Consider the following 13,344-nt stretch of genomic DNA (forward strand, 5'->3'; position numbering starts at 1 on the left):
TGAAACAGATCCGGGCCAGACATGGGCCAGAACAGGGCCAGAACAGGACAGAGCAGGGCCAGAGTTAGGGGCTATTTGACAAACACTTGAGTTGAGGTTTGGGAAGGGGAGGGAAGATGTTTTCGTCAGCAAAGAGAGAGATAACCTGGCAGTGATTCTCCAGCACATATCCCCCACAGAAAACATGTTCTGCGCAGAAAGGACCAACAGTAAAGCATTACCATCTCAACACAAATCTGCAACAAAAAAGGCCACCTTTTTATAAATAAACACGGGCCATGAAAACCATGAACTTACACAAGACAGGATATGGGCAGCTGCCCAGAGCCCACACAGCCCCGCATAGTAGACGGATCTCTAATCCCCATGGCAGATGCCTAAAGACACTGGCTCATGACCACAGACCCTGCATGGTCTCAGGTCTGTAATGACATTGCACACAGACCACATTCATGCCTTCTGCAATGCATTCTGTTCTGCGCACAATTTGCAACCTAATCTTTAAATGCAATACATTAAAGTCACAGTAATGTATTTACTACTGAAGAGGGATATAGGTAATGCACAAATGTGCTAACTAAAATATCAATCTCTTTATGATTGTGATCTGGTCTAGCTTTCACTCCAGAAGAGCTAAGGCTCCATGGGTCCATGCTCTGATAAACATGCACAACAGTATGCAAATGAGCACATCTGAGCGACACATTGCTTAAAACGTGCGCATGTCTTCATACTGTAAATGCCACGCACCTTTGTTTATCATCACAGCAGGTCTGTATTAGAAGAGACACTGTCTGACACAACATATTATCTCCATACTCATTTCATAACATAAAAAAATCCACCACAAAATAACCACAAAAAAAAAACATGTTTTTCTACAATGGATTTTATTTAGTGTCCGCTTTTTTCCACATCTATGACACTTATTCTCTTCTTAAAATATATTCTTTATGTGTTATAGAAGTCATTTTGTAATTATTTGTATCTGTAAAAGTTTGATGTATGCCTGTTTATTGTTAGCAGCACTAAACCCGACGACTCTACTAAATTGTTCGCTAGTTGGTGCGCGTTTTCAGAGAGCACTTCCTAATCTACTCTCTCACGATGTGAGGGACTTCCCTTCTCTCCGACGCCCTCCGCAGCCAGTTATTTATAATGCAAATCAGAGGGTTACCCCGTCAGCGAGATTGCTCCTATAATATTTAAAGCATGCAAAACTTACTCCAATGTCAGGGAAGGAATCTTCAGTTTATCTCTCCGCGATTTCATCCCTTCTGGAGAGTGCGAGTGAATCGCTGCGCTCTCAAACTGGTTGCACCTCAGTCACGGCGCGGCAGAGAGGAATTCTCCAGGCGTTCAGCTCTCATCATGAACACTATACATATCTGCCAACAAACGCCCCGAGATGTATTGCTCTGGTGCCTCGACTTTAAAAGCATAACACCTCGAAGTCTCTTGGCGAGTTTACCAAGTTCAAGCGAAGAACTATCTTTAAGTTAGGAGTGGACACACGGCACAGCAACATGAATCAGCCAACTGTACGAAATCAGCGAGGCATCGATAGGTGACAATGCTTTAACGATGATGTAGGCTCGTCGCCACTCCCATGCGACTGGCGGGGAGGTGGAAGCTGGGCGAGCACTGAGCAATGTAATCAATCGCTTTTCCAGTCAGTGCAAAAGCAAAACGAAATGCTGTTTCAAACGCGCTGGTGTATTTTCAGCAGTATGGAACGCACCCACACTGTTCTTATACCTCCTCCTACTCTCTCACTCTCTCTCTCTCTCTACATCATATGTATATGTGAGCGATGGTTATTTGCAATGCAAGGAAAAAGTATTGACTTTTCCTCTGTGCTCAAAAGTGTAGGGGTGTGCACCACATCCAGCCCACTCTCTGTTCATCAGCAGTGCAAACCGCCAGTGTGCCAGTTAGCAGCTGGCAGCTGGCACTGGCCCTCATCTGGGCCTCATCTGGGCCTCATCTGGGCCGCATCTGGGCTTCATCTGGCCTGCTTCAGCACAGAGCATGAGCTGCTACCTGTGGTTAGACGCCGTTGGCGTTGGGTGGGAGTTAGGAAAAAGGCTGTCCCAGTTATTCTCCACAAGGCAGTCCCTGGCAGCCCTGAGAGGGACACGCTGTACTTTTGGCCAAATGGTCAGACGTCTTCTCTGCTGGCGTAACCCAACAACACCCAGTCTGACTGCTCAGGTCACAGTACGCACTGAGGAGGCATGGAGAGGAAACTGATTTCAACAGATTTACTCAGTTCATACAACATTTTACCACTGTATTCGGTGACATAATTACATTCATTTAGGTTTGAAACAAAACTTACATACATACACACACACACACACAAAAACACATGCACGCGCACACACACATACATACACACACACACATACACACACACACACACTCACAGCAGTACTACTGGTTGCTAAGGCAGTGGAGAGGGATAGCAGCAGTTGCTGGGGGCTGGAGCGTGCCGATGGAAGTCGGCTACAGGGAGGCCAGTGTGTGTGTGTAGGACTCAGGAGGATCAGATAATATCACGGGAGAGACACAGGCATGTCACCCACAGGAACCACAAAGGCACGAGTGACACCTGTCATCTGCTCAGGGCCACAGGCACAGAGTGTGGCAGAGAAGGGAAGCCCTCGCTTTGCACGAGTGAAACAGCTCACTCTGCACCTGGCACAGACTCATACACCAGATCAATACAACATTCACCAGATGAATACAACATTCACCAGATCAACAATATACACACCAAACATGAACACAGATCTCCTCTCACTAGCATTAAGACTGGAATGACAGAGTGACTGCTGAGAGAGAGATGTGAGAAGAGGGTGGGGTGGAGGGAGAGATGGGGGGGGGGGACTTTTAATGTAGATTCGATTCAACAGTGACCAGTCGAAGAAGGCAAATACCGCATACACCAGATCAACACCAAATACACCAGATTGGGACCGCATCGACCCGAGATCAGCACCAAATACACCAGATTGGGGCCGCATCGACCCGAGATCAGCACCAAATACACCAGATTGGGGCCGCATCGACCCGAGATCAGCACCAAATACACCAGACTGGGGCCGCATCGACCCGAGATCAGCACCAAATACACCAGATTGGGGCCGCATCGACCCGAGATCAGCACCAAATACACCAGATTGGGACCGCATCGACCCGAGATCAGCACCAAATACACCAGATTGGGGCCGCATCGACCCGAGAGCAGCACCAAATACACCAGATTGGGACCGCATCGACCCGAGATCAGCACCAAATACACCAGATTGGGGCCGCATCGACCCGAGAGCAGCACCAAATACACCAGACTGGGGCCACCTCGACCCGAGATCAGCACCAGATTCCTAACTGATAGCTGACTGTGGAGTGGATTTGGAGCGACTTTGGGCCTGATATCACTGGTGGTTCTGGTCCATCAGCACCAGAGCTCTAGATTGTCGTTGATTCAAGAGTGGATCTAGAAAGGATCAGGCCTTGATATGATTTGGATCTGGCAGATTGCTACCGGATCCTCAGATGCTCGCTGAGTGAAACACATCTGGCCACGCTCCAGCACCAGAGTTTGCTCTAAGGAAGGAGGCTGTTTAATAGCTTCGGTTGGTGGTTTGCTGCATGACCTCCAGCAGGAAAACATTTCATCTAAACTGTTTAATATAAGAGACGCGCGCTATGCTAATGTCTGACTCACGGTCTCTGGCGGAGAACAAAGGTGCAGCAAACAAACCGTGGGCTTCCCCCTCTCTCTCTCTCCCTCCCTCTCTCCCTCCCTCCCTCCCTCCCTCTCTCCCTCCCTCCCTCTCTCTCTCCCTGCTCTAATTCCGAGGAGCTTGTTGCTACAGGATAGTAGCAAGAACTGAGATCCTCTGGTATCCATGGTTACGAGGACTTACCTTCCACTGTTGTTTTTTTTTTCTTTTTTTCTCTTCACCAATTTAGCCCGAGCATCATACCAGAGCAGAGACTGATATGCTGCTTGGATACAGCACAGTGCTACACATGTGTAGCGTGGATACAGCACAATGCTACACATGTGTAACGTGGATACAGCACAATGCCTCGCATCACGAGACAACAGACAGACACAAAACAGTGCTACACAATGTCAATCTGCAAACACACACACAAAACACCCACTATGATTCGTATTAGCAGCCTGGTTACAATGCAACAGTACACAGGAATCTTCAGTACACAGTACAACAGTGCAGTCTGGATACCCACCCCCACCCATGCCAATACACAATACTTAACACCAGATGCCAATACACAATACTTAACACCAGATGCCAATACACAATACTGAACACCAGATGCCTAGACACAATACTAAACACCAGAGGCCTAGACTCAATACTAAACACCAGAGGCCTAGACTCAATACTAAACACCAGAGGCCTAGACTCAATACTAAACACCAGAGGCCTAGACACAATACCAAACATGAAGAGACATTATCTGATGATGGATTTCTATGGCCGCTCTTGTCTGTGTATAAGAAATGTTCACTTCAGAAGAGTGGCAGTGTTCTGTTTGATGAAATTGGAGTAACTGTGGCCCACTCATCAATTACATGTATTTTACTACAGGTTAGTGGAAGTACATTATAGACAGGAAACCTGCAAACAAAAGTAGCCACAGGTATGTATTACATAATGCTGGGTTATAACAGTCTTTATAACAAAATATAATAATTACTTACAAACTGGGTCTTCTCTGCAGGCTCAGCTCCTTCTGGAACACAAAACAGCATTATGAGGTTATGAGTGACAAATTACTGAGATGGTAAATGTCAAGAACTTTTATCGTCTGCACATAGCAGATATGTCCACTAGATGGCGCTAATGTAACATAGAGGAACAGTGCAGCGACATGAAAAGCAGGCTACACCCACGGAAAACAAAGGGTAGAATGGAAAAATGAATTGTTTTTGTTGTTCCGTCTGCACTCAGAGAGATGCACAGGAGAATCAGAAACACAAAATTGTGTGTGAGTGCAGTTTGAATGTCACAAATTAGCTCACAGAGCTTTTGCTAAGACTACAATAAAATCTCACTTGAAGCTGTGCTCTTGGGGTCTTTAAAGAGAGCTACTGACTTAAACACGCCTCAAGCAACAGGGTAATATTATCATGGCAAACGTGTCCACCCAGTAGCCCAGTGTGACAGCACAGGCTCGCTGTCTCACTAAGAGGGCTATAAGCAGCAGGAGTATTACATGCTACACGTCACGGAAGCAAATCAGACGTAAAAGACAACAGAAAGGTATTACTGACACGAGAATTGTCTCGTTTGAAGAAGGAGTGAACAATCTGATGAGAACGCAGTCATGAGTACAGGAAACCCACACAGCAGCTACAGTCACTCACGGCCTCCCAGGGGTAGCGGACATGTGGAAAGAGTTGTTTTGCTCTCAGAGGCTGATGTCAGTTTCAGAGCCTCACTGGTGCTTTTAAGTCCTGGGTCACCGCTCTGAGGTCACAGCCCGCAATGCTGCAAAGCAGTAGCGCAGCGATGCACTGGGGTTTCAGGCAGCTCGAGAACACACGTGGCGCCAATGCATGTAGCTGTGCAGGTATGGCACCACACTCAAGCTTGGCTTTGCAAGCTGAAGCACTGGCATGCGGTGCAAGCTGTGCAAACCAGCACACTTTAAACCACAGTGCATGAGGGCTTCAAATGTGTCCATAAATGGGGCAATTTTGGCCTAACCCCACCCCCCCCCCCCCCCCCCCCAGCCCCAACACACACACACACACACGCAGACATTCACACACAGAGACACAAATACACTGTACAATGCCTTCAGCTCAGTTTCTGCTAAGTTTCCGATAGTTGCAATGCAATTACTTTATCAGCAGCACCCGCCAAAGAGTACACTATAATCCCACTGTGGCTAGTTACTACCTTTGTGATTACTGTGTTGTGAGTAGCCGGAATAAATCCTGCTATGCCAGTAATGTTAAGAGTATTGAGATGAGTGGCTGTATCAAGCTGAGATGGCATCGCCTCTGAATCACACGTATGTGGAGCGGTTCGTGAACTAACGTTGTTGAAGATTGAAACATTTCTCTGTAGGTCATCCCAGAAACAAAGTAACAACACACCAAGCCCTTTTACTGCAGTATGACTGGGACGTGAGTTAGTGGCCACTGAGGAGAACGTGTGGTGTTGCTGAGAGGTGAAGAGCCATCTGGTCATGGAGGTGGGATAGGGCTGCTGATTTCAGACAACTGGAAATTCACTCCACTGCTGCCTTCAAACAGGTATGCCTCCTTTGAATATCATGCAATTATGGTAACTGCTCCTGTTAAAACTTATGTGATTGTTATCTACCGTCCACCAGGACAACAGGGTGATTTCGTCCATGAGCTGGACACCCTGCTGTCATCCATCCCTGAGCAGGAGTGTCCAACACTCATCCTTGGCGACATGAACATCCACCTAGACAATCCCAACTCAGCTGACTTTCGAACCCTGGTTCACTCGTTCGACCTACAACAGGTCCCCACTCCTCCAACTCACAAAGCAGGAAAAGAGCTTGACCTCATCCTTGCTCGGAACTGCACCACCGACAACCTAACGGTAACCCCTCTGCATTGCTCGGACCACTTCTTCATTCGCTTCGATGTTCGGCTCATTGAGCAACCCTCTGTCCCCCCTCCGATGGTCTCGTTCCGGCGCAACCTCTGCAACCTCTCTCCCACCCACTTTTCCTCTCTGGTTTCTTCTGCTCTTCCACCTTTATCCACTTTCTCCTCACTAGGTGTCAATGATGCCACAGAAGCTCTCTGCTCCACTCTGAGCTCATGCTTGGACAGCTTGTGTCCACTTTCCACCAGACCTGCTCGATCTACCCAGTCTCATTCGTGGCTGAGTGATACCCTCCGAACGCAGCGCTCCAATCTCAGAGCGGCTGAGAGAAAGTGGCACAAATCTGCCGCGCTGGACGATCTTGCAAGCTACCAGACACTGCTGGCCTCCTTCTCATCCAGCATCACTGCTGCTAAGAAGACTTTTTTCAATGACAAAATCAACGGTGCAACTGACGCTCGGAAACTATTCTCCACCTTCAAAACTCTGCTCTACCCTCCTCCTCCCCCCCCAGCTACTAACCTCACTGCTGATAACTTTGCTTCCTTTTTCACAGAGAAAGTGGCAGCCATCGGGCAACAGTTCGACCAACTGTCCCCCTCCCCTAAGGGCGCAACCGTCAATAGCTCATCTTTTCCTTCTTTCATCCCTCTCAGCGAGAGTGAGGTCTCCAAAATCAGGTAGCCGTCCAACTACATGCCCGCTGGACCCCATCCCATCCAACATCCTTCAAGCCATATCGCCTGCCGTCTTACCGGCAATAACACAGGTGATTAATGCTTCATTTAATTCTGGAACATTTGCTTCTCTTTTCAAAGTGGCTCGGGTAACGCCGCTGCTCAAGAAGCCGTCTCTCGATCCCACTCAGGTGGAAAACTATCGACCGGTCTCACTTCTCACGCTCCTATCTAAAACCATTGAGAGGGCAGCTTCCAAACAGGTCACCGAGTTCCTGTCAAAGAACAATCTCCTCGATCCGAACCAGTCTGGATTCAAAAGCGGTCACTCCACCGAAACAGCCCTGTTGTCTGTAATGGAGGCCTTAAAAACAGCCAGCTCAATCCTCGGCTCTCGTCCTGCTTGACTTATCAGCTGCGTTTGATACAGTCAACCACCGCATCCTTCTGTCCATACTGTCAAGTATGGGCATTTCTGGCAATGCGCACTCCTGGTTTGAATCCTACCTCACTGGGCGCTCGTTCAACGTGTCATGGCAAGGTCAGCTGTCTGTACCTCACCGCCTCACCACTGGGGTGCCCCAAGGCTCGGTGATGGGACCACTTCTCTTTGCCATTTACACCACCTCGTTGGGCCCTATCATCCGCTCGCATGGTTTTTCCTACCACTGTTATGCCGATGATACTCAACTGTTTCTGTCTTTCCCTCCTGAGGACACCACGGTCTCGGCGCGGATTTCGGACTGTCTCGCTGATATATCCACATGGATGAAAAATCACCACCTTCAGCTGAACCTGGCCAAAACGGAACTGATGGTCTTCCCAGCCAAACAGGTCATCCACCACAACATCAAGATCAATACTGACTCTTTATCTCTTGCTCCATCCAAAAACAGCAAGAAACCTCGGGGTCATTATTGATGACCAACTGACCTTCACGGCCCACATCGCCTCTGTCTCCTGGTCGTGCCGCTTTGCGCTATACAACATCCGCAAAATCAGGCCGTACCTAACCCAGTATGCCACCCAGCTGCTGGTGCAAACCTTGGTGAGCTCCCGCCTTGACTACTGCAACGCCCTCCTAACGGGCCTGCCGGCTTGCGTGGTGAAACCACTACAGATGATCCAGAACGCGGCGGCGCGTCTGGTGTTCAACCAACCGAAAAGGGCACACGTCACCCCGCTACTCATCGAGCTCCACTGGCTGCCAGTAGCTGCTCGCATTAAGTTCAAGTCACTTATGCTTGCCTACAGAGTGCTTACTGGTTCTGCTCCCACCTACCTAAATGCTCTTGTAAGGGCAAATGTTACACCCAGGACGCTGCGCTCGTCTAGTGAGCGTCGTTTGGCACTGCCGTCCGTGCAAGCACGGCAATCCAGACTATTTTCATTTGTAGTTCCACGTTGGTGGAACAAACTGCCTAGTACTACCAGAGCAGGGGCGTCCCTCTCTACCTTCAAGAAGCTTTTGAAGACCCAACTCTTCAGAGAGCACCTCCCCTTCTAACTGGCACCTGACTAGCGCTTAACTTGCACTTCAGCAGTTACATTCCTGCACTTCTTTTTCCTCTTTTCTAGGTTGTTGTTTTTCTAATTCTCATGTAAAGTAGTATTTATTGTTACACCATGCTTTTTTATTGCTCTTAGCTTGACTGTTCTCTCCCTTGTACGTCGCTTTGGACAAAAGCGTCTGCTAAATGACTAAATGTAAATGTAAATGTAAATGAACTCCGTTTACACACTGCACAGCTCTGCAAGCCAATGAACTCCATTTCGCATGCAGCTCTTTGTAACTGTTGGGATCACATGGAGTTTAGCAAAGCCATGCATCCAGTGATTAGATGTGTTGAGTAGTTTCAGACGAGACAAAGCCATGCATCCAGTGATTAGATGTGTTGAGTAGTTTCAGACGAGTGAAAGATGTCCTGTCCCAGAGAATAGCTGAGTCATGTCCATACAGGAACAGTCCTGTCCAAGAGAATAGCTGAGTCATGTCCAGACAGGAACAATTGCTCGACAGTGAGATGCCATTGAAGCTGCCATCTCTGGACAGTGAGATGCCATTGAAGCTGCCATCTCTGTCTCTTAAATGCCCTTAGATATTTCTTTCTCTTTCACTATCTCTTTTCCCCTCTCTCGCAGAGAAGGGTACAACCCATTTTTCTGCTGCTCCTGTAACCCAACTGGTAGAGCAAGGAGCTCACATCATCAGGGTCATTGGGTTTGCTCATGCGGATAAAGATGGACACTGCACTGCTAGAAGTTACTTTTGATAGAAGTGGCTGCTAAATAAATACATATAAATATCTCATAGTTGTACTCGTATGTCCACTCAGATGCCCCTGAGAGAGAGTGAGAAAGAGAGTATGGTGAAATCAGGACTTTGTTACAGACAGACAGCTTGTGCTAAAAACAGGAGTTTGTTAAAGAGAGAGTATGTGTGTGGAAAATGAAGAGTTTGTTGGTACTGAAAGAGAGAGAGAGAGAGAGAGAGAGAGAGATTAGTGAGTAAGTCTCACTGTGTTTCCCACAGTTTGTTTTTCCTGGCATGGGTTCGCTCTCAGAACTTGGATGTCCCCCAGGAAAAAGACAAGCATGTGAACTGAGCTTTGCAGCCATAGCAACAGATGCTGATGCAACTAGTACTTCAAGAAAGAGTCATCAAACACCAGATGGGCTCAACAAACCTCGACGAGAGAGAAAGAGAAGCCAGGTAACACCAGGTAACACCAGTGGGTCAGATACAACTGTTAAACTGCTATACCTGAAGCTAGACTTGCACATTCAATCCCTCCTGGTTACAGCCACTATGTTATGCTGTTGTGACATATTTGTATCTGTTCTGAATGCTCCCTCTTTCCCCACCACCGGTGCCGGTGTCATTCAGCAAATTCAAAGTTCTTTGGACGGGTCTACCAACCAGCACAGCAATGAAAGTGAAACCTGCAGTGGTACGCTTCTTTCCAATGCAACATACTTTACAGATATATACTGTATCTCCACCAGTGTGTGTGTGTGCTGCCTGGGGATTGTGGTCATCATTTTTCTATCAGTTTAGTCCCAGAGCAACACAAATGTGCATCCTCCAGTTCAAAGCTGCTTTAACAGCTATGGACCACAGTGACGGGCAGAGCTGCCCATCATCATCTCAGACTGCTGAGTGGATCGTTTGCCTGTGGACTGAAGATGCATTTTCCTCACAGTTTTTTCAGTTCTTGAAACGAAGAATTTGTTCAATGTTTCTGTCTTCCATGTGTATCAGTAACACATTTCACACACCCATTTACGTTACTGTCCCCGATGCAATGTTTCTGTCTTTTTTGTGTGTTCGGTAACACATCTCACAAACTCATTTACGTAACTGTCCCCGATGCCAGCTCTGCTTCTGGCCCCTAGCACCTCCCGAGCTGAGAGACCAGGTAGATGGTATGGTCGGAGTGGGGCAGTGAGCCATGTACAGTATTTCGCTGTGGATGGGCCCAGCTGGTAGACTGAGGTGCTGACAACACCAAGATCATAAGTTCACTACCCTTACTGCTACAAGTGAATACTACTGCACTGTGGGTTGTTTGGGATATAAATATACATACATACAGTATATATGAATAACTATAGATCTACGCCTGAGTTTAGCCAGGTTAAATATACATACATATATATGAATAACTATAGATCTACGTTGAGTATAGCCAGGTTAAATATACATACATATATATAAATAATTATAGATCTACGCCTGAGTATAGCCAGGTTAAATATACATACATATGAATAACTATAGATCTTCATTGTCTGTAAGTCCTTTTGGATAAAAGTGTCTGCAAAATACATAGCCTTTATCTTTATTAAAAGCAACATACAAAGGTTTCCTTGCACTGGCTAGGAACCCAACCCGGGCCGACTGCTAGGAAGGCAGTAATGCTAACCCCTGTACCAACACCCCACGCTTGGTCCAACATGTTACAGAAAAACAGAATGCAAAAACACAACATAGCTTTACGGTATATAGAGGTCCCCTTTTTTATTTGTTTCAATCAGGAGAAGATCTCGAAAAATCTGCAAGAAAATTTGTGATTTTTGTTTCTCTTTAAACCCCACTTAAACTCCGCAAATACAAAAAACGAATTAATGAGAGATAAAAATCACAGACATCAGACAGATTATATATATATGAGTATTCTTGTAATATACATATTTTAATATTTTTTGCAATAGAATTTTTTTAATTTTTTAATTTTGCTTTTGTGTTTTTTATGTCTTCATTTCATGCAATGAAACATTTCTGAAAAAATACAATAGCCTACTTATATGGACGTTCTTGTTAATATTCAGAACAGTAATCATGAGAAATCCTGTACTATTGTTAAAAGAAAACTGAACAGAAAACATGATTATATTACATGATTACATGATCACATATATAATTATATGCCAAGTTTAATATCATGTTTGAACACTATTTACTATGCGCTATTGAATACAAGGCAGATTGACAACATGTGTAAGTAGTTAATTTAACTTTGATCCAGGCAGTGGTTGCAGTTTACCATGAAAGCTGATTTTCTAATATCGCAATATACGAAGTGGCATACGAATATAAGAAAATATGCTGCGTCACGAAAAAATGCTCTAAATAGCAGATTTTTAGGTTAAATTGCGATCTGATGAATAGGCTACAGGGCCCAAAAAAACATAACTGGCTATATTATGTAAACAGGCAAAACAAGGTTTTTGAAGTCCGCCTTTTAGGCGGGTGCTGTTTAGGCCTGTATACAAATTATTACTCAGATCTGTAGATCTCAGACCTCAGCAGTAGCGCTAGAGAGTCAAAAAGCTGAAAATATCCCACCACCTGTTTTCAAGAAGTCTCACCCCAGTCAAAGGGATGCGGTTTGACTCATCACTGACGGAGCCAACATCCTCAATGGCTCAGAATGCAAAAAGAACCCACAGGGTCTGTGAAGACAGTGTCTGCCAAGTGCCAACTGTGGATTACAACACAGGGCAAACTGGCAGAAGAGTCCCACACGGTAAACATTGAAGTTAGGCTGAGTTAAGACTGAACATTTCAAGACTTAACTACAGAGGAGAGTAGCAGGTGATGCATATGAAACGGATCTGGCTGGAGTCTGGCCCAGATCCGGACGGGGGTCGAGTCCTACCTTTAGTCCGCGGCGCCTCAGAATGTTTGGCTTATCCATCCCAGCGTCCACCTCTTCTCCCTCGAGCTGTAGTGCATTCAGAGAGTGGGTCAGAGGGAAGGAGAACGGCTCTGCTCAAGCATTCTTTCTGTAAGGGCAGAACTCCTCTCTCCCTCTGTCTCTCACACTCTCACTCACTCACGCTCTTTCTCACACACTCACTCTCTCTGTCCCTCTCTCTCTCTCACTCACTCACTCACTCACTCACTCTTTCTCTGTCCCTCTCTCTCTCTCACTCACTCACTCACTCACTCACTCACTCTTTCTCTGTCTCTCTCTCTCGCACACTCAATCACTCTCTCTGTCTCTCTCTCTGTCTCTCTCTCTCCCTCTCTCTCTCATCTCTCATCTTCACCTCATCCCATCAGCTGACTTGGCTGTATCTCAGTATCAATGCCCCCACACAGTGCAGGGGAACAAAAACAGGCAGACCAGCTCCTGGTGAAGGCCAGCATTGTTTCAGCTGCCAAGCCACAGCCTCCACTGCAGTCACACACAGAGACAGAACCTCACCTATCACAATCCTTAGATGCTAAAAGTATGTACCACTGTGTGCGACACCATCCAGGTTCAGTAAGATGACATCCTGTTATCTTTGCGTGACCCTTGACACTAATAGGCAGGGGGGCTTTAGTCTGCTATTGCAGTGCCTGAATAAGAATGTGAGTGGAGTACGCTATGGTTTGTTCTGAAACCACCTGTTTCTGAAAGTGAAAGTGAAACTTCAGCACCTACTCTGAGACATCATTTTGAGAAATGCTAAAAGGTGGGCAGTAGGCTGGGTGGGGGCGGCGGGGGGGGGGGGGGGGCTGAGGAGGGGGTTAGCAAACT

The 13,344-nt window shown here is 46.6% G+C and overlaps 1 protein-coding gene across 1 annotated transcript in view; it reads right to left on the reverse strand.

Moving 5' to 3' along the window:
* LOC122129506 (microtubule-associated serine/threonine-protein kinase 3-like) overlaps nt 1-12,651 on the reverse strand; it is a 53,396-nt gene extending 40,745 nt beyond the window's left edge. The window contains exons 1-2 of the mRNA XM_042704429.1: nt 12,475-12,651; nt 4,745-4,776 (exon numbers count right to left, since the gene is read on the reverse strand). Of these exons, the coding sequence (XP_042560363.1) occupies nt 4,745-4,776; nt 12,475-12,513 (71 nt within the window). The 5' untranslated portion in view covers nt 12,514-12,651. The remainder of the gene's footprint in view (nt 1-4,744; nt 4,777-12,474) is intronic.
* Between the last annotated feature and the right edge of the window lie 693 nt (nt 12,652-13,344).

This window comes from Clupea harengus, unplaced genomic scaffold, assembly GCF_900700415.2.
Source record: "Clupea harengus unplaced genomic scaffold, Ch_v2.0.2, whole genome shotgun sequence".
NCBI lineage: Eukaryota > Metazoa > Chordata > Actinopteri > Clupeiformes > Clupeidae > Clupea > Clupea harengus.